The 24,483-nt window shown below is 45.3% G+C and overlaps 1 protein-coding gene across 4 annotated transcripts in view; it reads right to left on the bottom strand.

Moving 5' to 3' along the window:
• Positions 1-21,341, bottom strand: part of LOC109643284 (ephrin type-A receptor 7-like) — a 127,270-nt gene extending 105,929 nt beyond the window's left edge. The window contains exon 1 of one of the 4 annotated variants that reach the window (XM_069516449.1): positions 21,093-21,341. In XM_069516449.1, the coding sequence (XP_069372550.1) occupies positions 21,093-21,171 (79 nt within the window). In that variant the 5' untranslated portion in view covers positions 21,172-21,341. The remainder of the gene's footprint in view (positions 1-21,092) is intronic. The other 3 variants (XM_069516447.1, XM_069516445.1, XM_069516446.1) reach the window with 3 other exon arrangements.
• Between the last annotated feature and the right edge of the window lie 3,142 nt (positions 21,342-24,483).

Raw genomic sequence — 24,483 nt, 5'->3', positions numbered from 1 at the left:
AAGCTCCAGCATTAACCTTTCAATCGTCATGAAGAACACGCGTGTGGGACGCTCACGTCTGCACACACAGACACACGTGTGTTGTCCTGTGGGTAAATATAACCCGAGTTTAAGTGTGCGTGATGTAAGTGCACCTGTATCAGCATCACGCATGATTGGGCTCAAAACTTTGAATGCCAGCATATATTGGATACAAGGATGTGTGTGTGTGCCCATGTCAGCTTGTGCGGAAAAATACACACACACACACACAGTCTTGGTTTTAATTCTGGGAATGCCTCGCTTGCAAGCCTTTCAGAGGCCTGTTAAATAATGCAAGTCTGTATCTTTGCACCGCGCCGCTCCCTCCTCCATCTCCTCCCCGAGTCGCTCACCTCAGTCCAGCTGCACCCAGGCAGCCCGCAGACTGCATTATTTACCCAGACGCTTGCTCAGGCCACTCACTATGTTGAACGGAGCACGCCGGGGCCTCAGAGGTTGATGTCGGTGCAACAGAGAGCGAAATGAACAAGGTGAGACACGGAAGGTGAAGAGAGAGGACGGTTGAGAGTGTGACAAAGCAGTAAAAGTTTAAGTTTGCCGTCTTCCCCCGTCATTCACCCTTTACAACTCCATTCTCTCTATGCCCATCCTTACACCACATCTCTGTTCACCTTTCTCATTCCATGCACCCTCCCTTGCTCCCTCCCTCCATTCCTCCCTCTCTCTTATTCATAAGAGGAGGAGGGCAGAGGCGTTACATAAGTCCAGAGGAGCTCCAAGGTTTTGTGATGACTTTGTTTTCCCTCTGGTTCAATTTGAGAGAGAAGATTAAATTAGGTCGTCTTCTACATTCACCTCTCCTCGTCTCTTTCAATCCGCCCCCTCCCTGCTTTGCTCTATTCCTTCCCCTCTTTCCTTTATTCCCTGACAGCTGAAAGAATGACAAGAAACTGCACTGGTGCTGACACACACACACACACACACACAGGACAGACAGTGGGTCAACATACACAACAATAAGCACAGAAACGCTCTGTGCAGCCAAACTCATCTGACACACACAGTTCAATCCACACCACATCTCCAACATCGTTTTTATTGTTTTCCTCCCAGGTTATTTTTCTATTAAATACATAATGCAGCCTCCCCAGGGTTCGACAAGGAATAGACGCGCACACACACATCTCCACAGCCATAATATCCCCCTTCTCTCTCCTATCTTCCCATAGTGCACTGCAAAGCAAACGTCCCGCTGTGCAGAGGTAAACAAAAACACCAACCAGTCACTGAAAAGCTGACACATCAGAGGCATTGTTTCACAGACGAGTGGGCTTCAAACACAGATTTATATAAGGATGAATGCGTTAAAAACGTGTGTAATCACGGGTGAACCGGCAAAGAAAGTTTACTGGGGCTTTTTACGACCAACTAAAATAAAGTTAGATTTCATAGAAACATAATTTCTTCCATTAAGCAGCGATACTTCATCAGGGCACCTTGACCAAAAGATGTTAAAGGAAACCATGATGTATACAGTAGTCTATTAGAGACAATATATCCCAGGCTGCAGGACATACAAGCAGATAATGATGATAACAGTGCTCGGCTTGTCTTCGAGAACAGTTCCCTTTACTAAACACAGGCAGAGAACATCAGCTGCCAAAGGAGGGTTAAGCTGGCATGGCTGCTTCCCGTTTCCTCTGGTCCGAGCTTCACTGTGACAAGTGCAAACAGCAAGCAATTATGTGAGTGCATGTTTGCTTCCATCAAAACGTCCAATAAGGATGTGGATATTAGCAACACCTGACACAACAAGGTGCCTCTTATCTGCCCGACCCCATGTGACCGGCACTCGTGTGCAGGTTGTTGCTCGAGGCTCACTCCAATCACCGAAGCCTTGCTCAACTCAAAAGCCCCCTTGTGTGATTGTTATTTGTGCCTCTACGTCCTGCAGCACTCAGAGACTGACAGCTTCCTCACGGGGGAAAACAAAAAAAAATGGTACATATTGGCATATACACAAAGCCCACACACGCATGTACACACAGCGCACCCTCTGCTTCATCTCAAACTCTCACCCGAACGAGCCCCTGCCTCTATGGGTAGTGAGGTTGTGTACGGACGTGCTGCTGGGCTGCCGAATTTTCTCACATCATCTCATCTCGAATAACCTCTGTCTTATGACGGGACTATAATGTCTAGAAGAGGCAGCAGTTTAAACTGGGTTAAAACAAATGCATGCCATCTGGTGGGTATGTCAGGAAGAGTGGATTATTTCACATTTAAGAATGAGATGATAATCGTGCCTTTAAGCCCACTGGTGCCATGTTTCTGAACACATCCAGAATAAATGCAATAGAATATCTGAACAAATCCCCTGATTCAGTAATAAGAACTTTGAAAACCTCCACCGAGGCCCAACAGTCCTCTTATGAAACCACATTTAAATTCACAAGATACAGATTTTTATTTGCATCTGCACACTGAGGCTTTGGTGCTTTGTTCAAATGAAACTGTCCATGTTGTATTATTTTGCTAATCCAGTGACCTTTGACTTTTGCATGTGCAAACTTTAATTCACGCTTGTAGATGCAGAGACACATGTGAAATGTATTCCAGCAGATAAAATAAACCCTGTCTGAATGACTGCATATCCCAGGGAGGAGTGGGAATGATGTATTTTGTGATTCGGGTGATCTTATCCACGGAGCTTTATAATAGTGCTAGATTATCCTTTTTACAACATGAGTAATATATTGATGCATCATCCGGCTCCATTGCGGCTTCACATTTCATCACGTCATCAAGGCTGTTGCCTGTTCTATCTCTGGACTGAGGTATATTAACCAACAAAACAAAGTAAGCACTCTACCAGCTCCGGGGATCTTCTACATCTGTCCTCTCTCATCTCCATCAGTCTTGTCCGTTCCCCAAAAAGCTGCCCCATGTGTCTCATTGCTGCCCTCGGGCACACACTCCTCACGCCACCTCTTCCTCTTTGATTCTCTTCTCGTCCTCCCCTTTACCTTGAGCGATAGCACCACCTCCCTTCGCTCGTCATCAATTCATCTCCACTCTCTCCTCCTATCATCCCAGTCATGTCAGCACCGCGTCTGAGGACCCGAACAACCTTTACCGGCGCCCTGCAGGTCCAGCACCCATTATCCTCCGCATCGATCTCTGCTGCATTGATGAACGATAGCGGAGGCAGACGCAGAAGAGATAAAGGCAAAGGAGGATGGATGGATGGATGGACGGACAGATGAACAGGAAAGGGGGAGGGAGAAAGGGGAGACAGGAGATGACATAACGAGAGTAATGGACTAAGCAGAGGCGGACAGATGAGAGAAAAGTAAGAAAATACAAGTGCGGGAGGGAGACCATGATGCAAGGAGGGAGGGGGTGGATATTGTTGGAACATTCGTCAATAGCCAGCCGTTCGACCTTGGGGATCGATGAGTCCGACAGCCAATCAGTCAGGAGGCTGCATAACCAGTTCTGCTTGTCAGGGAAGGAGAGAAGAGAGAGACGGAGAAGAAAAGATGGCTTCGTCATGGCAGTCAATAGGCCAGAAAAACAGACCACCTGTCGCCCCCGACACAAGTCCAGAATAAATGGCACAAGAAAGACAATGGGAGCGGAGTGAGGGGTAATGGCAAAGGGAAAAAAAGAACATGGATTAGATCAAATGGACCGATGAAGGATGAAACAGCACGGAATGAACAGAGACAAAGATTCACCTGGAGATTGTTCGCACAAGAAAAAAAGGACGGGGTCAGTCATTTCAGAAGAAGCCTTAAGACGTCCTCTTTACTTACAAAGCCTTCACAAGAGAAAGGACAGAGCCAGGGAATCTTCAAGGACAAGAAGACCACCACTTCATCACTGGTCAGGACGGTTGTTTAATCCTGGGGTCTTAAATCTCTACTCGTCCTCGAGCAAGACACTGAACCACAAACTGCTCCTGAGATATATGGAAAAGAAGCGCTGTGTGTTTTGAGTGGTTGTTAAGATCATAAAACACAGTGTACTGTAAACACAGTGTGTTTATCACAGGATTCACATGAAACATCCACCTTGGTAGTTTTTAATGTTTTTTAATTTTTGGACTTTGGCCTGTGAGACATGACCTGTTGTTCACCCGTACAGGGTTGAGAATTATAGAGTCAGAAGTTGGCTTTAAGTTTTTCTAAAGGTGTATGTGAGGATTTTATAGATTTCTGAGGTGGTTTATCACAAGTACAAAAGGTTCCTCATTTCAGGCAACCCTTTAATGACGGGGTTGTGCAGCTGGTGATATAAAATTCATATCAGACGGGAGCTCATCAGCCGAATTTAGCCGGCTGCTCCACCAGAGACCTGCTGCGCTCACTCCGATACAAAAAGAAAATCAATGAGCGACCTAAACTGAGGAAGTGTCAGAATCTGAGGAGATGGTGAAACTCCCCCAGCCCAGCAAGTGATCCATTCGGGATAAGAGCAAAAATGCAGGAGGACTCCTTGGGACATTGTGGTTATTAATTAGCAAACCAAGGCAATAAATATATAATGCAGAGCGAAGCAGCGGTACTGAGCTGCGAGTGGTTAGAATGCCAGATTGTGCCAAACCACAGCAGCAGTAGGTCGTTAATTAATGAAATCAAAGAGCCTCTCTAATGAAAGACAGAGGCACTTCCCTCACTGATGACTCCCCCCATGGGTAAACAAGAACCCAACAGGACAGAATGCAAAAACAGTGCACACCCACAGCCTGGGTCTTAAATATGTCCACACACACACAAACACACACAGTCCCGTAAACGACCACAGCCTCTCATTTGCACCACTGACGTCTTCATCACCCTCTTCTTCCTCAACATCCGTCCACCAACCATTATCCTATTTCATTTCTCCACTTCCAATTGTTTGCATGTTCATCAACAGCCAGACAATAGAACAGAATTAATCTGCTAATTCCTTTTTTTTTTTGCAGGGACCCGTGCTGCTGTGTGTGTACATGCGAAGGAGAGCAGGACTGGTTCTACGGCGCGGACCGGCTGGTTTGACCAGGGGATTTAATTATGAGGCTAATTGCTTGTTTTCCTCTAACTGTTAACCACAGGGCCGCTGCTACTACACTTCCCTGAGTGTTAATGCCTGAGGCAGCCGCGGGTTTCCCTGAGAGGACGAGATAGTGAGAGAACACCACAGGAAACGAGGACACTTTTCCCTGACATGAATGTTTACACGTGTGGGGTGAGGTACTTATTCTGCTGATCATGGCGTTTCATACTTTTACCTCTCAGGTTCTTAAGTTAAACATAAAATATGATGATATCGCTGACATTATAGCTCTGGCTAACTCTACACACTAAAATCTGTAGCACAACTTCTGTTTAGGGTTTTCTAGAATCCTGGGAAAAGAAAACTGCAGTTTTATCTGGGTGAAAGTAATATACTTTAAAAGGTGGTATTTGATTGGTACACAGATTCGCTGATGCCTGACCCACCATTTCCTGCAGTATCTAAGGCATCTCTGATGTTGGTGCCTGTATCAGAACAACTTATTCTACTCCTTAACGTCACTCACGACATGTACTATTACCGCACATGAGTAAATCTACTGCCATCTTTGCTCGCACACAGTCATGTCTCCACAGAATACTGTGACACACACATGCAAATGACATCTGTGTGTCTTCTCGAGTGCGTATTAGTACACGTGTTCATTCACACATATGTGGATATGTGTGGTGATCGAGATGTTACCGTATCCTTAGGACAGACACGTAGTGAGCAAGAGAAGCGACATGCTGAGTGATAAAATCTGCAGATGGGGCCTTGGGTAAATATAGTTCATCAACATGACAACTTGGTTCTCACTAATCAGGCCATTAATGCACACAAACATACAATATTAACTCAAAGGCAGCGTTTCCGTGATTAGCCCTGACTAACAGGGCAAACAAGTTGGTCTGCTAAAAAATACACAAGCGGCTCTAAATTAAAACAAGACAAGGTCATTTTTTTTAATCCCAGAACTGTAATGTAAAGTATAATTGGATATTTAACGAGGAAAATATTATGGAAATGCCATCTATGTCGCCTGTTTGCAAATCGGTCCACTGAGTGAAATAGTCTAAGTCTCTTCCTGGCCCCTGATCAGCTCATTAAGTTGTACATTTATTATAAGAATCAGGAAGCAAAGCAGACACGTCTTCACTGAATTCCTTGTAATAATCGAGATAGTAAAACAGTAATGGTTTAAGCACCTTTATCAGCACAGCCCAACAACAGCTTTATAAACACTTTGGTCCACCGCACTTCTCCTCCCCATAAACCCCCCTTCACAGATACACGCTGCTTAATGCTATGCGGTGAACTCTCTGCTCCCTGAGGGTTAAAGGGCGGAGGTCATTTGCTCCGACCTCTGAAGCCCTCCTCAACACCTTGCGTCGAACGCCAAGCTCGGAGCTCAAAGGTCTCGTCCCTGAGGGGCTCGGCCTATCGAGTGAGGGGCTGCATCGGAATCAGAAACACCTGGAGCTACTTGTAGTGGCATTTGATCAAATGTATGTACACCTCATTTTACAAACAAAAAGCCTTCAGGCGTCACATACTCTCGTGTGTTAATCGTGGATGATGTGTTGACTGAGGCATTTGAACATACAGTACTTTTAGTAGCTTAATGAGACGGCTATAAAGGGTGGGGATGTGCGGAGAAACGTCAGGCGTGGCCAGATGTTTATGGGGATTTTGAAGAAAAACAGGAGGACAAAATCCAGAAAGGCACGAAGTTTCAACTTGATCGTGCACGTGTGAAAAACTCCTGTGTGAACACAATTTGCCAACATTTACTGCACTCACAATGTACTGCTCACCTCTTGCAGACACTATTGGGTTAAACCTCCACTGCTCTGGACTCCGAGGAGCAGTAGCTCGTGTGAAGGAGATCCTTCATCTGCCACAGACAGCTTATGGCCGTGTTATAGCCGGCTACAGTGGAAAGAATGGAGGGAGGGAGGGAGGGCAGAAGATATCAAGGGAGGGTGTGGGGTGGGTAAGGGGTGTGGGGTACAGGATGACAGAGGGTTGAGATGATGAGGGCAGAGCGGGGTCGTGAGTCCATGACTGCTGGAGCCCTTCAGAGCCAAGTAGCGTGGCACATGGCATCGCTAATGAAATCTGTGGAATCACTCTCCTGGCAATGGGAAATGGGGGGAGGTGGGGGTGAGGAGAGGAAGGTGGTGAGGGTGATAGATGGGGGGGGGGGTGCAGAAAGATGAAAATATTAAGAAAAATAGCGAAAGACAGACTTGCAGAGAATGAATGAAAGAAGAGGCTATAGAAAAAAGAGAGGAAGTCTGATCCATACACACAGAGCGATAGTGATTTGAATTTGAGGCCCGTCTCTCATGGACCCCTATAAATAGGGACGAGGAGCAAACACCAGGCAATTTCACTGCAACACAAAACACAATGCCTGATTGAGGGCAAATTAAAATGCAAATGCAACGCTTCAATTTTTCCTGATTTCACCTGCGAGATAAAGCAAAGGACCTCTGTTGCTTTCATAAAGTGCAGACGTGTGCGAGGCGGCGTGCGTCCCTGTGTGTTTATGAGAAAGTGTGTGTATTTGTTTGTCAAGTTTGAAATGAGAGGAGACGGCAGGGAGACTGCAGGTGACGTTGTATAAACAGATTAGATTCAGTATTGTCCCTCTCTGAGCTGCATTCCAAATCGGCATCCTCGCTGCCTTTTCCCTCTGCCCTTGTCCGCCCAGCAATTTCAATAGACCATCGATAGGCTTCCACCTAATGGACGCTGCAGAAGAACACAGAAAATACACTAAAATACTTCTTTCAAACTAAATTTAGCAGATGTAAGCGGGTTTTTAAACAGTTAAACCCACTAAAAAGGGACAATTGAGGAGTTTTGTCCCCTGGTGAGTCATGTCCACTTCATGAATACAGGAATGAGTTGGAAAACTCGCTTCTTACCAGCACTACATCCTGCACAAAGAAGAACATGCTGCAGTACACAACCATTAGCTATTTACACACTAATGTGCATTTCTGCACCTCACATTAAAAGTTTGGAGCAGCATTATGAGCCATTTAATACTTTTACAATCCAGCTTTTAGGAGAACATTGTGTTTAATGCTCGAGTCTGTTCAGTCCTGAAATTGTTACTGAGCCATCACTTCACCATATGAATCCAAACCTGTCCAGGTCACGGGTCAGAGACATGTTCAGCTGCTGTGGTCACGTGGTCTCACTGAGCATAAGGTTTGTCGTTCCAGCCAAATGTTGACTGCAAAGCTCTGCCCAGTTACCGACGGTTACACTGTTTGAACTGTGGCAGAATCACGAGCCCATTTTCCATTTATCAGATTTACTGTGAGATATTTTACCAACGTTGGCAAGAGGGGGAATAAAGAGTGGGAAATGGACGGAGAAAATAAAAGTGGAAATGCAAAATGAAAATGACTGGAGAGTGGGACTATCAGACAAAATGACAGGGTGATAAAAAAAAGGAGAAAAGAGCAACTAAACCAAACAGCTTTTTCTTACAGCTACTCTTTCACTAACAGAGCTGAATTTTCCATCAGCTTTTTATTCTCAGGGGGGTGGCCGGCGAAAAGAAAGCTTTCCTTGTGCCCTCACGCTGTGTCCGTCTTTGTGTAGGAAGAGAAAGAAACGAGAATAACTGTTTCGGTGGCAAGTGTGCATCTGCAGATATGCCACATGTTCTGCACATGATGGATGTGTGAGGCCTTTTCGGCTGCTCCATCCATCTTCACAGGCTTTCAGAATGTGACAGAGAGAAAAGGAAAAGGAAGGGGCGTGTTTACAAACACATATGATGTGAAATTATTGAATTCTTTGTGTCGTTAACGTCTTGAGAAAACGGGGCAGATGATATAAGATTCTTCTTCTTTCGTGTTTGCGTTGAAATTGTTTTGTTTGGTTGATGAATGAAATAAACTTTGAAATAGTAAATTTGCACAATGAATTTCAACTTTGCATTTCCAGAACTCTTGGCAACAGCTGGCTAAGTGAGAAATTAAATATATGACAAAGCAAAAGAAAACAGAAAACAAAAAGGATGTGGAAAACTGAAATTCTCTCTCTAGTGTTGTTTCAGAAAATATCCGTCCACACCTGATATCACGGGACCTGATATTAGGTGCATGTATGCGGAAATAACAGATTTATCACAGTGGCTAATTACAATTTACAGATATTTTTGTGTCAGAGCCACACAATGATACTCAAATGAGACAATGTGGCCAAAAACTCCCAATTTAAATGGATGGATGTAACCAGACAGAGCGATTGTCCAGGGCCTGTCCATATAAGTCACGCCCGGATTGAAGATTTAGACCTTTTGACTTGACGTCTTCTGTCTGCGCCGCAACTCCCAGATTTACGTCTTCAAGTCAACATTGCTTTCTGCGACTGCTCCTGAGACGGAGGCTGGAGGAAGAGTGCTCTTAGTCATCTTGGCTCGATAAATGGTGGTTAGTTTGTTAATTAACTCGAGTCTTACGTGGTGTGGTCTGAGTCAGACGTCTGAGTGGTGCTACTGCTCTGCGTCACCGTCAGAATTCTCCAAAGACCCACAAGGATACACAAATACCAGCACTGACACACAAACTGCAAAGGAAAGTCCAATTGTCCGATCAGTATTGAAAGTTGGATGCGAGGGCTTCAGTCTGTGCAGGGGACAAATTATCCAGCGCAAAAACAATTACATTCCACAAACTAGTGAGCAATTTACATTCACATGTAAATCTGCACAATCCTGCCCAATGAATAGAGCTTCATTGAGTGCTTTAGTGGCATTTAGTGATTTAGTGCCAGGCTCCTTCAAATGACCTTCCAGCAAAGTCCATTACTTTACCTCCTTCCCAACACACACACACACACACGACTTCAGAGAGGCAGGTAATTCGCCATTAACTCAAGCCACTCAATCCCTGAAACACTGCCAAGTTCAATTGTGTGAGCGAGTGAGATGGAGTAGGAGAATGCGAAAGAGAATGAGAGAAAGAGGGAGGGAGGGATGAGGAGACAGATGGAAAGAGCAACTGTGAGAGAGCGGGTGAGGAAAAAAAAAGAGTGAGAGGGAGGAGAGCACTTTTTTTTTTTTTGTCTCTCCAAGCATCTATTCTCAGCTGCACCAGGGAAGAGTACCCCAGTCACCTCAGCTCCATCTGACGACTTCAGCAATACTCACTACCCTCCACAGATCTATACATACACACAGGGAGAGGACACACGTGCATTGACTTTCAATATTGCACATTAAAAAAAAAAAAAAAAAAAAAGCTGTGCACAGGAGGACAGTAAAAAAAAAACAGACATCCATTACTTTCCTGTGATTTATTCAAATGCAAATTCAAGAGCAAAAAACTGGCTAAAGAAGTAAACAAACATGGACACCGTGCAGCTACACAAGAGAGAACTGGAAGAAAATGCTAACATCACCATCACCCTCGTAATAACCCCGAGTAACCCCATTAAAATCAATTCATCCGTAGAGTGTGTACCCAGAAACACGGCTCCCCCCGCACACACAGCAAATGTACTAAATGTGGGGGGCAAAACAATTACAGCACATAAACCAGTTCTTGCTAAAAAACACACACACAAACAGAGAGAGACACACACACACGCCACAATAAACTCAGTCCTTCCCAGCAGAACTGTAATAACCGTGGCTGGCGTTTAGCTACAGGCTGGACCGAGGGGAGATACTGTAAAAAGCATGTAATAATTCCAGAGCTTAAGCTGCAGAGAAAAAGAAAGAAAAGCTTTTTCAGTATTAGCTATCAAACAATCATTTATCTTATTATTGCGTGTCACATTTACACCACAAGCCCCTGAAAGTGGTTCGGCTCATGGTGTTAATGTAATGGTAAATGCACTGCATTTATATAGTGCTTTTCTAGTCTTAACGACCACTCAAAGCGCTTTACACCACGTCTCACACACACATTCATACACTGCCTCTGTTTAACACTTCACTCTACTCATACATCACATTCACACACTAATGGACATCACGGGCAATTGGCGGTCCAGTGTCTCACCCAAGGACACTTCCACGTGCAGACTTGGGGAGCAGGGGATCGAACCACATGCAGTCTGATTAATGGACAACTGGCTCTACCTGAGCCACTGGTGTCTATGTGTGAGTGTGTCATAGACTGTAAATAAAGATGGACAAAGCTTCTCCACTTCCTCCCATTGAACACAAATGATTGCGTTTTGAGGTTATTTGGAGCTAGAGTCAGCCAGTCTGAGCTGTCAATCATGAAGGTTATAGTCTGAAATAACTGAATCTGCAGCAGTAGTTTTTATTAAACAAGCTCAGATAAGGCAAAACATCTTCACATACGTAAACCATCATTTGTCCGAAACAGACATTGATTTAAATTAATACACAATTTGATGTTTGAACAGATTTTCTTCTTTTTCACAAAGCAGATTGCCTGATTTTGCAGAAAGGCTTCAATGTTTTCTGTGGCCAATAAGTCATGTTTGCAGAAAAGAGGGTTTTCCATCCCAGGATGTCAAATCAGATCAGAGCATGTCCCAGTTAGAAGTGGTGCTTTAGGGTGCTCGAGTGCCAGCGCGGGGATTAGTCTTCCAGCTGAGCCGCACAATTTGTACTTGCAACAGTTGGCGAAGATTTTTTTCCCCCTCTCGTCTTATTTTCATGTGTGCTGTTCTTTTTTTTTTATTATTTCTACAACCTGATTTGTATATTTTCTTTGCAAATAAAGCCTCTGTCGTCTTACTGTCGGTCTGGTCCTGGCACCTGTGCTACCGAACAAGCTCACTTGCTTTTCCTGTATTTTGCCTGAGAAGCAATATTTCTTGTTATAATGATTCAAGTGTCATATAGGTGCACAAATGTTTATGACAATTGTTGGCCACGCTCTGAAATGACTGATTAACTGAATGCTGTGCTCTTTGCTTGCGGCTGCCTCGCTACACGGATACCTGGATCGGTGTCTTGGCGGTTGCGCGGTTGCCAGATTACCGGACTAAATGGCCGGTTGTCCAGACCAGCTGGTTAACGGGCTCACTGATTGGCTGGCTGGCTAATTGACTTGCAAACAGGAAGGCAACATTAATAGCTGAGAGGAAGCTGGGAAAACAACAGGAGCACACTCCACCCGACCATCCTGCACTGATGACATTCTGATTGCAATCACGGCCAGGCACACAAAGGAATGCACACACACGCAGACACACCGGTCTGTGTAACAACATGCAGCACAAGTAACCGAGAGCACAAACACACAAAGGTGGCAGCAGCTGTGTACGTCATTAAGTACATAGGGTCAAGACAAAAGCAACACGGACACATTGGCAGGGTCCAAGTTGGTTTTGCATACCTGCTTTTCGACTATTAAAATATTCCCAGTACCTGGTCTCCACATCATCCCACACAATCCTCTCTGCTTTAGGTCTGCCTCCGAACCTGACTGATATGGTTTGACATTAAAAAACCGAATTTAGCCACAGTAGGATTGGACCAGACATTTTTTCGCTGCTCCTAATTAGACCAGGTCAGGGGTTTTTCTTGCCAGAATTTCAGGCCATGCTTCACTTTCCCTGTCCCCGCCCCCCCCACAGCAAACAACTCAGAATATGTTTCAGCCACTCCCACCCCGCCACTTAGCCTATTACAGCTTTTTCCACTTTGCCTTGCACTTCTGATAAACTGAGCAGATCAGGTCCCACGCTGCTGTGTTAACCTTCCCTGCCACTCGCCACATTACATCCTCTGCCACCTACCACGCTCTCTCGCTGCCGCCCTCGCCTTCTGATAAACTGAGAAGAGCAAGTCCCATGCTGGCATGTTAACCTGCCTCGCCCACTCACCCCATTACATCCTCTGCCATCTACGCCGCTCACACTCGCACGCTCTCGGCCCAGTCACTAACACCCTTTCATTACAGATAGTCTTCTCTGCGGGGGGCTATCACTACAAAGACACCCTGCCTCCCTCCTGCGTGTCTGTGTGGAGAGGGTGCAGATGACGGGGTGCAATGAGGTGTACGGCGAGGCAGGACTGGGGGCAGGGAGGGGTATCATAAAAGCGACTGAGCCAGAGCCGCGCGATTTATGTATTTATTCATTACCGAGGAAGCGGCGTATTAAAAGGTTGGGCAATTTTCCAGGTCACTGACCAAACCCACACGGTGAGGAAGCGATGAAGAGGACAGGAGAGGAGAGACAAGAGAGATAAAGAGAGCGAGAGTGGCTGAGATGGCAAGTTGGTAAAGGCGATATTGGCAGTTGGACACACATCGATGCATTCAGACCTCACCTGTGTGTGTGTGTGTGTGTGTGAGCCAAGTCTGTCCGAGCACCCCTGCGTGCACTCACACTGTTAGTGTGCGGGAGAAAGCCAGAGCGCATCTGCGGTTTGTATATGCGTTTGTCTGAGCACCGGCTGTGGTTAATGAGTTTGAAAGGTCAAACGCCTCTCAGAAAGATTAATGGGGTTTCCTGGGCACGGGGGTAATGGCTTACGAGGCCCAGCCGGACACATTTCCAACATGACGGTCATTACCACCACAGAGCAAAGACAGGGGGAGGGATCCCGAGCAAAGACAAGGACGAAACAAAACCTGCTGGGCACCGGGCACCTCCATGTTTGATTGTGTGTGTACTCGTCACTCAGAAGTCTGATCTTCGGATTCCACTGGATCTTGGAATATATTTACAAACTACGACATATAACTGAAAGGAAAACAAAGCCCTTGCGTAATTTTTAAAATAGCTCATGTCTCGGTCACCTCCGTCCTCCCTCAGTGTGTGGCCATTCTAAAGGCCATCCCCTGCTGTGACCAGCCTTGTCCTATTTGGTTTAAAATGTCTGCCACTGGTTGCTCTTTGCCCAAAACTGACACTTGTTGTGCTCGGGTTCATTCAGGTACAGTGACAAAGGCTCAGCTGAGGAAATGCAGCCAATCTGAATTTGTCGTTTAGATTTTTAACCCCTTTATATTAAGGATGGAAATAGTGTTTCTTTGGTTTCATATTTTGTGTTCATTTAAAATGCACCTTTATATTTCTTGTGCTGAGGGCTATTTAACGCTACCTGTGTGCACAAACGTTACATAACAGCTTTGCAAAGTGTTTCCTGCGACTTTATAGAATCTAATTATTCTTTCATTAACAATCCCTAATGCATCTGTAGTCGACAGAGCTGAGGATGGAAGAGAGAAGCGTGAATGACGACGCAGCGTTCAGAACCTTGTACATATCTAAACCTGTTTAATGTAAAATGCAGTGTTTTTATCTTCCTCACCAACACACACAGACAAAATGCAAGTTCTCCTAACATGTTGTCATCACGACAGACATGGCACACGAGGAGCCGACATGAAAAGCACATTAAGAGGCAGCGTTCGCAGGCTGGCCGGCCTCAGTCTGAGCCAGCGAGGCGAACACTGACACAGCAGAGGAAAGATGAAGAGTGGGGGGAGACTAATGGCAGAGGAGGGGTAGGCGTGTGTGTGTGTGTGTGTGTGCGGAGTGGCCAAACATGCCACATGTGTGTGTGTGTGTGTTAGTTAGTGAGCGGAGCTGTTGGGAACATGTGCGTGAATCCATGCGTACAGTCATGAATAGATTCTCTTGTGTTTTGTTGAAATATGCAAAGTGTGCTGCCAGTTTGGACACATGAACCGGACAAGATGAGAACCTCCTCATGTCCGCTCACGGAACTGTTACATAACTGGATCTGGACGACTGGACAACCCCGCCTCAGCTGCAGCGTGTTCAAAGGCTCAGAGCGTGTTTGGATGACCCCCCCCCCCCCCCGAAACAGCATCGCTCTAAGATTTATGTAAACACAGTCCAGGTTGTCAAAAATATCAATCCAAGTTTTTTTTTTTACAGATTGGATTTTGTAGGTTTGGACAGAAATTGTCGTGTGTGTCACTTCACAGTTTCCAGGCCCACTGTCACCTCCACGACATGAGTGAGATGGGGCCATTTAAACTGGGCTCAGCTGAGGTTGATGGTCTCCACGCCAACATCTGAGAGGGAGGGCAACACATTTAACCTCCAGTAAAACAGCAGCTACACAAACACACACACACTGTTTCACTTCCTTTCCCAACATTTTCCTCTCAGGAGCATTAAAGCTGCTCGATGCGACAGAGCGTACAAATTTGAGTCACTTATAAGGTCAGGCAAGACTGAAAAACTGCAATAATGGATTCCAAATCAAGTGGAGAAAGAAATTAGAAAATCTGGCCAAAATTGAGGGCAATCTGGGGAGCCACTTTTTTCCGACAGTAAGATAAAGATACTGGAGTTTTCCGGCGTTTTTATCTGATTGCCTGAGTTTATTTCGCCGGCAGCTTCTGTGAGTCTGACCACAGATCAAATGAATAAAGTCTTATGAGCTTGAAGTCTCGCTCATCTCAATAAACCAGTCTTTTTCTACCAAAGCCTAAATGAGCGAAGAGTATGTGATGGTTTGTTTTCACCATCGCAAAACAAGGAAATTAATTTCAAATGCTGGGGGGGGGTGTGAGGGTGGTTCAATTCCCAACACGCCCACCCACACTGAGCTTTGCATTAATGCAGTTAGTGTTTACTCTCAATGCAAAATACTACGAGAGGATAAATTGTGCCGAGAGCCAAAGCTACAGCTCAGCACACCGAGTGACATTTTTCAACTTTGGACACTTCAGGACACAAAATCTTGCCAAAAAACGCTTTTAATCAATTAGCATCCCAACAAAAGCAGAAAAGATGAATCGTGCGTTCAAAAATCTGGCTGAAAATCTGTCTTAACTCAAACATACTGGCAATGTGGGTGGTTACACACACTTTTTATTTGCTTTGTAGTTGTATTCGTTGGACTTTTTTGCGTATAACCTTTGCAGAACCTTCAGAGAACAGGCCCTTGAGGTGTTGACAAGAACTCACATGTACATTTGCAGAAGTAGCTCTGGTTTATTCTTCAGTGTGGGTTTGAAGACCTCCAGCCTCCAATATTCACACGTTTCTTCTCTTTGAATAAACAGACTGGTAACGTTTCACTTGTCCCTGTTTTCTTGCTTTGTGATTTCCTGAAAAACTGAAATGTTCGGTCATTTCTTGTACAAAGATTAAAAAAAACTTTAACATGATGGAGATCACAACACGGCACGTGAACGCACAGTGGCTGTCATATGCACAGACACATCCTGTATACATGTTTCAGCCTAGTTCATCAATAAATCAAAAAAATCTAAATCCTGAAGTCCGTCACATTCCACACCTCTTTACCACCGGCCGATGTGGCTGCAACACCTGATAAACACCCAAACATCTACAGAGACACGGCTCTTTCTTGTCCACACACACACAGACACACACACCCCCTTTTCCCGATGGCTCATTCTTGCCGATCCAGCAGAAAAACCCCGGTGCGGTTGTCGCGTCCTTTCCCTGAACAAAGGGAATCAGGTGACCGCATTGGGATTCAATAAACACGAATACTCTCTCGTACACCCACAATTCCTCAGTCCATCAGCCTCAGTCGATGCGTTCCAGTGCAGTGGGAGGTAAATAAGCATCTGGCTGAGCTGAAGCACGGCCTTGTTGTAGGAACCCTTGGTCTGTTTCATTACATGTAACATACGACAGCCACGGAACAAAGCTGTGGTGGCATCTTGCAATTCCCTCATCACTTGCTCCCCCCCCCCCCCCCGCTTGCCTTTACTCCCTTCCAATTTACTTTCTGTCACTCCCTCATCCACTCCGCTCAGCGAACCTCTTTCCTCACCCCTGCACCTGACCCACCTCTTCTCCCTTTCTCTCCCCCCCACCCCGCTTTTGTAATGAATCCTTTTTTGATTCCCCTCCCTGCATCCATTTCACCGCACTTGTGCCTTCACCCTCCCTCTTATCTTCACCCTCATCTCGTCTCTCCAGAAAATGACAATGTCCCCCGAGGGCTGAGCGGGAGAACAATGCAGCGATACGCCTGCCGTCTTCACAAATCACAAATGACCTTTCGCTTTCGCAGAGGTCAGAGTCATCTGATCCAACGCGCACAGGTCCAGAGCGGCTCTTGCCAGCCAAAGATGGACCAGTGCAATCAGGGCCAGCAGTGGCAGCAGAGCAGAAATAAGCCTGAATAAATCACAGACAATTAGTCCCAAATGATGCCTGGGAGGGAGGAGTGTTACTCTCTGCCAGTCTGGCAATCGCTGGTAAACTCGATATTACTCAGATCGCTTTTTAAGTACTAATTATAAGATTCAGTAATTATGTAACATATGAGTGGAGTTTAATAATGAAAAGACATTTGAATTGACTTGTGAAACAAGAAGGTTTCTATCTAAATAAAAGCAGGTTTATCAAATAAATGACGGGAAGGTGACAGCAGTAGTGAAGTAAGCAGCTTCTAATAGCGTCTTATCTGAATGTTACACCGGCAGTAATTTAAAAAGTTAAAAAAACCAATCACAGAAACTCTCACAAGACAAAACAATGAACCTCAGATTGAATCTGATTTAAAGCTACTGTTCAAAGTTTTTTCAGATTTTTGATTTGGGGACGTTAATAATTCGACTGTGTTAAAGTTAGAAACAGACTGTGATTATTGAAAGTGTTACTTTGTGATGTGATTACGTGTTGATGCTTGAGGAAAGATTGTGGCCATGGAAGTAAACAAACACGAGTCTGTTTCTGTAGGTTCACACCAGTACAATGCATATTTGAGGTGTGTGTGTGTGTGTGTGTGTGTAAATAAAGTTAATGAAAAACACAAGTGGAAGAAAAATAATTCTCCCTGGGCAGAGCAGAGTGTGGTGAAGAGTTTGAAAGTGTTGCAGCTTGAGACTGAAAGAAATTTGCATGTGTTCTGAGACCCGACGACAGAAAGACAAGAAACTGAAGACAAACCAGAGACAAAGGGTCAAATCATGTCATATTCTAAACTGTCTCACACACTTTACTGGAACATTTACTTTTTCCACGATGCAATTTATAATACATAGCTGCCACACGCAACCAACAGATGCACGATACGTGTACGATGACAGAAGTCTTTAGTCCGCTCCCTAAAAAACTTATCAGGTCAAATGTAAACAATGCAACAACTTGAACCTCGGTTTGGACATTCAGGTTAGAGTCCGTCCTTTCAGAGACAATGACTCGATGTTTTATAGTAGCTACCGAAAACCTTCGATGGCTGAGGGGCTGCGTGGTGGATCCAGACGACCAGTCATATTGTCAGTGGTTTATTTGAAGGAGGTATACGAGGAGATTTTTATGTGTTTCTGACATGTTTATCTCAAACCATCCCTGTCTCAGCCTCACAAACCTTCACGGTGGAAAACTGCTGGCTGTACATTTTAAATTACACATGACGAGAGAGGTCTGAGCAGAATGAGGCTGCAGCAGGTCGAGCTATAGTCAGTCTGCATGCACGCCAAGAACACAGCGCAGCCAAGTCACCCCGGTCACTCTGACACTCCGAGGCATCAAGTGAAGCCACGGCCGCAGCGACAGGATGATCTCACAGGTTACGCTGCAGTTTTCTGAGTCTCAATCACTCCGCTCCTCTCCCTCACTCTGCCTCCATTGTTCGGTACCTGGCTCGTGCCCTCTCGCAGCTTGCTGCAGAATGGATGGATGCAGAGGTGGGAGGGGGAGAGGGGGGGAGTAAATGAGATCCCGATGAGATGCCAAGGTGTGTTAGCAGTGAGGCGTGGGGGAATGAGAAAAGGGGGCCTGAAGGGAGGGGGGGGAGAGGCTGGATCGAGTGTGTGTGTGTGTGTGTGAGGTGCTGCTGTGGGATGGTGGACAACCCCGGCTCTGCCAGTACGCTGCCCCGCGGCCGTATTAGCGCCTGCTAAGTCAGCTCTGGATGCGGGAGGGATGTGCAGGGGAGGAGGAGAGCTACAGGGAGGAAAGCGTGGAGAAGGGAAGTGGAAGGAGAGGAGGAAGACATATGAGAGGACTGTGGGAAGAACAAAGGAGGACAGAAAAGGACAAAGGACGTAAGAACTAACAATATAAGAATGTAGACACACATTACAGCCACGCAGCAACACAAAGGGAAATGTGAAACTGTGAGTAGGAGCTAATAAAGGATTATAATAATGAACGAGGGCAGACGAGAAGAATTTCATGAATGGGGATCAAACAGCCACATACCTATTGTAATATAATAAAGGCTTTAACAGATTCTCTCAGCTACGCTCAAAGAGGAAAGACTGCAGGCTTAATAAACACACACATTTCTGTCGGTAGAAAAAACTGTTGGGAAAGGAGTAACTCACGAACAGAACACTCAGAGCCCAGACGGCTGCGTAAATTACCTCATTTAATATGGACATAATGGCCGAGAATTGAAAGCAAAAGGGGGGGAGGAAACCTCTCCAGTGTTTCCCTATCTCCCAAATCCTCACGAACAGCGAGAAGAATCACTGCCAGTAGCAGCCTTCAGAGCACATTGCTTTCACAGCAATTAATCGCAAGCATCAATTCAACAAAAGCTAGCATCCAAATCCAGCTACCCAGCATTCCAGGGAACCAAATCAATCTGGCAAAGAGTCTGCAGAGTGCTGAATCCAATGCTCGAGAGGAAGTGTGTAAACGCAAGTGTGTGTCTTCAAGTGTAATGTGCATGTACAGAAGGGCCCTTAAAGCCCAGATATGATCCCATCATGCAATGTGTGCGCGTGCTTCGTGAGAAGGGTCGCATGCAAACACAACATGTACATGTCAAGCGAGTGTGTGCATTTGACCCTGAGTTGCGTGTGTGCCAGATGCACTTTGCTGCGTGTCAATGATGTATATGTTGCCAAATGTGCTTTTCCTGTATAGGTGAAATTGTGTTTGTGTGCACAGGCGAGTGTGTGTGTGTGTGTGTATCCAAAGCCTACTCATCTATGCCTGGATGATAAAGCCCCTCTTTAGAAAGAGCCGGTGGGTCTGAAGCCATAACGTTCTTTTCCACTTTACAATCTCAGAAGTGATTAAGATCACCTACCTTGCTTCTCCTGAGACACACACACACACACACACACCAATCACAAGTTTCACAGGTTTACAATAACTTGTAAATGAAGTATTTAACTGTGGCAATCAGCCGAGTGCAGGCTGATGGTAAACGCTCCTTCTCCTCCACACACTCTTCAGTGCAGATGAACGGGGGCAATTAAACAAACCAGCAATCCAACTCCCACATCAGCATTAAATCTTGATAAAACACACTCTGTGAATCATTCATCGTTCTCCTGCAGCCCGGTGTTGACTCCTGATGGAGAGGCAGAGGGAAACATCCACAACTCATCTACTACTGCTGGAAAAACCGATGGCGGTAAAAAGAAATAGAGGCATGAAGCTCAGACGGACAAGAGTTGCGTGCAGCAGCACAGAAGCACTAAAGCATCAGCCTGTAATGCGCCCTGTCGTCTGTGCCACAGCAGCAGTGGCTGTTAAAGCGCATGAAAAGACAAAGAAACCAGTTGCGCAAATATTTCTGGACAGAAAAATAAGACTGTGTTCAAATCTCAGTGACAACAGACTGAAGATTTCTGTCTCGTTAAGAGAAGAGCGAGGAAGAATTCTGACTTTGCCTTTGTGAGTAAATCAGAAAGTGGGAATTGAAGCAGACGGTGGCACCAGAAATGTTGGAAATGTGGCTCAGGTTTGGTCTTTGGAGCAAAATTGTTGAAACAACTTCCTCCATTAAAGTTCACAATGTGCAGTGATTGAGTGGAAGATGCGAATTATCATCAGCAGAACAGGATTTTAGCTGAGTGAATAAAATCCTGACACATTCCTGTGAACGTTTTTCTGCGGGGTTTTTTTTTAGGGAATAGACGTTTTGAGTCCACGGAGCACAAATGCGTAAATCTGTCTTTTGGAGCGTTTCCTCCATTATCAGCCAAACGTTCTCCGTTTAAAATTCACTGCGCACTTAAAAAATTACCATCTCATCTCATTTCCAACTCCACTAAAATGAATGTGCTCTCATTACTGCACGGCGTGCACCTGCTTTCATCGCCGGACAAACTCTCTCCGCCGCGGATGTGCGTGCTGCAGCTAGGGAACAACCGAGCCACGGAACATATGTCTCCACGTACCTTCTTCTGCGTAACAGTCTTCCACTCGGCTCAGCAATAATATCCAAAGCACCGAAACCAGCGTTTTACGGAGATCCATGTTTGTCTGCACAGTTCCGCGGGGCTCTTGTCATCTCTCTCCAGCCTTGCGCGCAACGCACCGCACCGCAGCAGAGACGCGCTCTCGTGTTCGGATGGAAGCGGACGCTGTCTGGGCAACTAGTGCAAGAAGAGCCAGGCGGCCACACGGCCTATTTCATATCTCGGGGGAGGGTTTAGGCGAGGAGATTGACAGCGGGCGTGCGCAATAGGGTGGGATGTGGAGTGGAGGGGTGCGTGAGAGTGGACCTATCGTGGAGCTGGAATCACCGCGCCAGGTGTTTCCACTGGAGTCAAACCTGCAGCACTGAGGTTTCATCACCGACTGTCCTGTTGGAAGAAGACATGTGTCCCTGGATGAGGTGCCATTGGCTTTAGAAGGAGGTTAGTGAGGATTCAGTCCTGGGCTTGTTCACATTTCAAATAAGTGGTTTTCATGAGACACAATCTGGGATCAAACCACAAAAAGCTTCAAAACAACAAAGTCGTCTTCAAGATACAAATTTTCATCAAATCCTTTTTTATGATAAAACTTTAGAGCTTCATTTTAAAGTTGTTGTGTTTAGAATCTGATCATTTCTGACATTCACACCACAGGTAAGATACACAGACATACAAGACAAGACAATAAATACCATAAACAATCAGTTTAAAGTACCGTTCTTGAGAATGATTTCGTTTTATAAAGATAAGCCGAGTGAGAAAATCATATAAATTAGTGTAATTGTCCCCATTTCCCCAAATCTTTCAGCAAAAATGAAAGTAAACACTGATCAAGTTATTAGTCCAAAAATTCAAACACATTTAGAGCTGAACACAAATTGTCCTTAAATTGACTCGAGATAATTTCTGTAATGGAAATCACTTCCTGTCTCGGGGGACTATTGATCCGATGCTACTTAAAGTGAGGAGACGTGTTCATTGTGTTTTGCAGCAGAAACAAGATTCTCTGCCGGGTTTGTTCGTGCTTCGTCGGGCGGTCGGAGACCAGGATGAAGCACAATGTAGAAGATGCTGTTTCAAATGTTTGTATCATTGTAACACGAAACTTAAAGGTCCCTGTATATATCACTGCCGTGACCACGCGCACACAAAGAGTGAACGCACGCATGTGTAAACACACTTTGGCCCGAACTGATCATTCCTACAGTTCAGCCGGTAAAGCACTACAGTTTATTTCAGATTGACAAATGAGATCCCATCTTTCTTTTTTGTTCCAAAGAGAAAAGCAGCGATGTGAACACATGGTTGAATCTCCAATCAATACAATCTCTTCTGAGTGCCGAGAGAAGGAGGCTGCGGGAAATTCAACGAGCTCTCCGCTACGCTTCAGTTCAAATAAAGAAATCATCACAATAGTTCATTTAAAATCTCCAACAGATTGTAGATGTCATTCACAAAGCTCATCAAGAATATTAAAATGCTATTAATTACACATCCAGTTGGTTCAATTAAAAAATGTGTCCTTATTCTTCTCTTTAAAAAAGCAATTCAGAGTAAATGGCTGTGAGGATTAACAATGATGTCCTGAAAACACTTCAACACAATACGCTGGAATTCACAGCTTCCAGTTAAAGCCTTGACCGCAGAGCTCGGATTCTTTTCCTTTTCAGCTTCTGATCAGACTCAACTTCGAGTTCCTCAAAAACTAAACTGTCTCGATGATATTACACCTGAAGGACACCAGCCTGTTGCTGCAGATCCTTTTCTCAGCTTCTGTCTGAAACACAGAAAACAGAAACTATCAATCGCCTGCCCTGAGCTGTGTGTGTGTGTGTGTGTGTGTGTGTGTGTGTGTGTGTGTGTGTGTGTGTGTGTGTGTGTGTGTGTGTGTGTCGTCCCACTCACTGAACTGAAACACAGCTGAACGGTGCATATTCATCAGGTAATGATCCCTCCTCTGCTTTGGGCACTTCATTAAGAAGTTTGGTGGATTTGAAGAAGTTTTTCCTGCTTCATACCAGATACGAATGACTCAATAATGACCGATCTATAATTTGACTATGAATCACACACACACACACACACACACACACACTAGGATTGTGGGCCCTCAGCCGGACTGATCCTCCCCAGCAGGGGGGCTGGTAGCCTCAGTTCTGGGAGCTGATGAACACGATCATCTGTCCTCCTCTGTGACTATTACTCACCGAGGACAGAGGCCAACATCTCCACTCACTCCCCCTGTGTCTGTCCCCTCATCATCCATTACGCACGTGCAGACAACCCGTCTATTTTATGCTCTCTGTCTCACACCCCGCTATCCTCTGCTATCCCATCTGCCAAATTTGTAAATCTAATTTGAAAATGAAGTCACATTCGGACTGACGGCAACGTCATCCGCATTCTGTCATCGGAATGTTTTTCCGTTGGAGAACAAGGTCGGTGTTTATTGATCACAAATCCAATCTCATTCCAAAAAGACCTCAACCAACAATGTATTGGTCCATTGGTTCCCTCTGAAAATGTGATGGGATGCTTTAAATCTTTATAGTTTAATAACAAACTAAAACATTACGATATGCTCTTTTCATCTGAGGACTGGAGTTTAGAGAGCAGGACAGTATTTGCAGTAAAATAAACATGCTCATCATTACCCATTAAAATGTCTTAAACTGGCAGCTGGGGTGGCAAGGCCTTTTCTTTAGGGGTGGTGGGTGGCAGCTGCCATCCCTGCAGATCTGCCCCCGGCTCAGAGTCTAAGAAAAGCTCCTGCACCATTCTACTTGATTGAAAGAGCACATGTAGTAGTTTCTGTCAACACAATCCAACAAACAATGAGTCCAGGAGCCCCCCCCTGCCCCCGAGCCCGTTAGCCAGCATCATCGTTCAGGACTAAAATGACCGGGAGAAATTTTAAATTTAAAATCCCATGTGAATCACAACCTGATATGGTGTAGATATCGAGTGCTCAGTTCTGCAGGTTCATTATCATGCGACAATTCACGCTGATGCTCTTTACGGGGCTCCTCCCTCTCCGCACACACACACATCGAAGAGAGAGAGAGAGAGAGAGAGAGGAGGCGAGCGGGAGGAGGAGGGGGGATCGGAGTCACTTGACCTTTTCTGTTCCCTGGCTGTTTTCCCAGTCATCCAAGCAGAATGGGGGGGTGGGAGGGAGAAGAGGTGTGTGTGTGTGTGTATACATGAATAAAGGCATGTCAGGTTACACACACACACACACACACACTGTTTACAAACACTGATCTCGCTGTTTGAGTTTAAATATCCAATAAAGGTATTTAAAGAACTGTTGATAGTCAGAACCTGGACTTCACAGCTCTGGGAAGTTATCGAGTGGCTGCGATTTTAT

Source organism: Paralichthys olivaceus, chromosome 20 (genome assembly GCF_024713975.1).
Source record: "Paralichthys olivaceus isolate ysfri-2021 chromosome 20, ASM2471397v2, whole genome shotgun sequence".
Classification (NCBI taxonomy): Eukaryota; Metazoa; Chordata; class Actinopteri; order Pleuronectiformes; family Paralichthyidae; genus Paralichthys; species Paralichthys olivaceus.
Note: the sequence above shows the minus strand (reverse complement) of the source record. Positions and strands in the feature narration are given on the sequence as shown.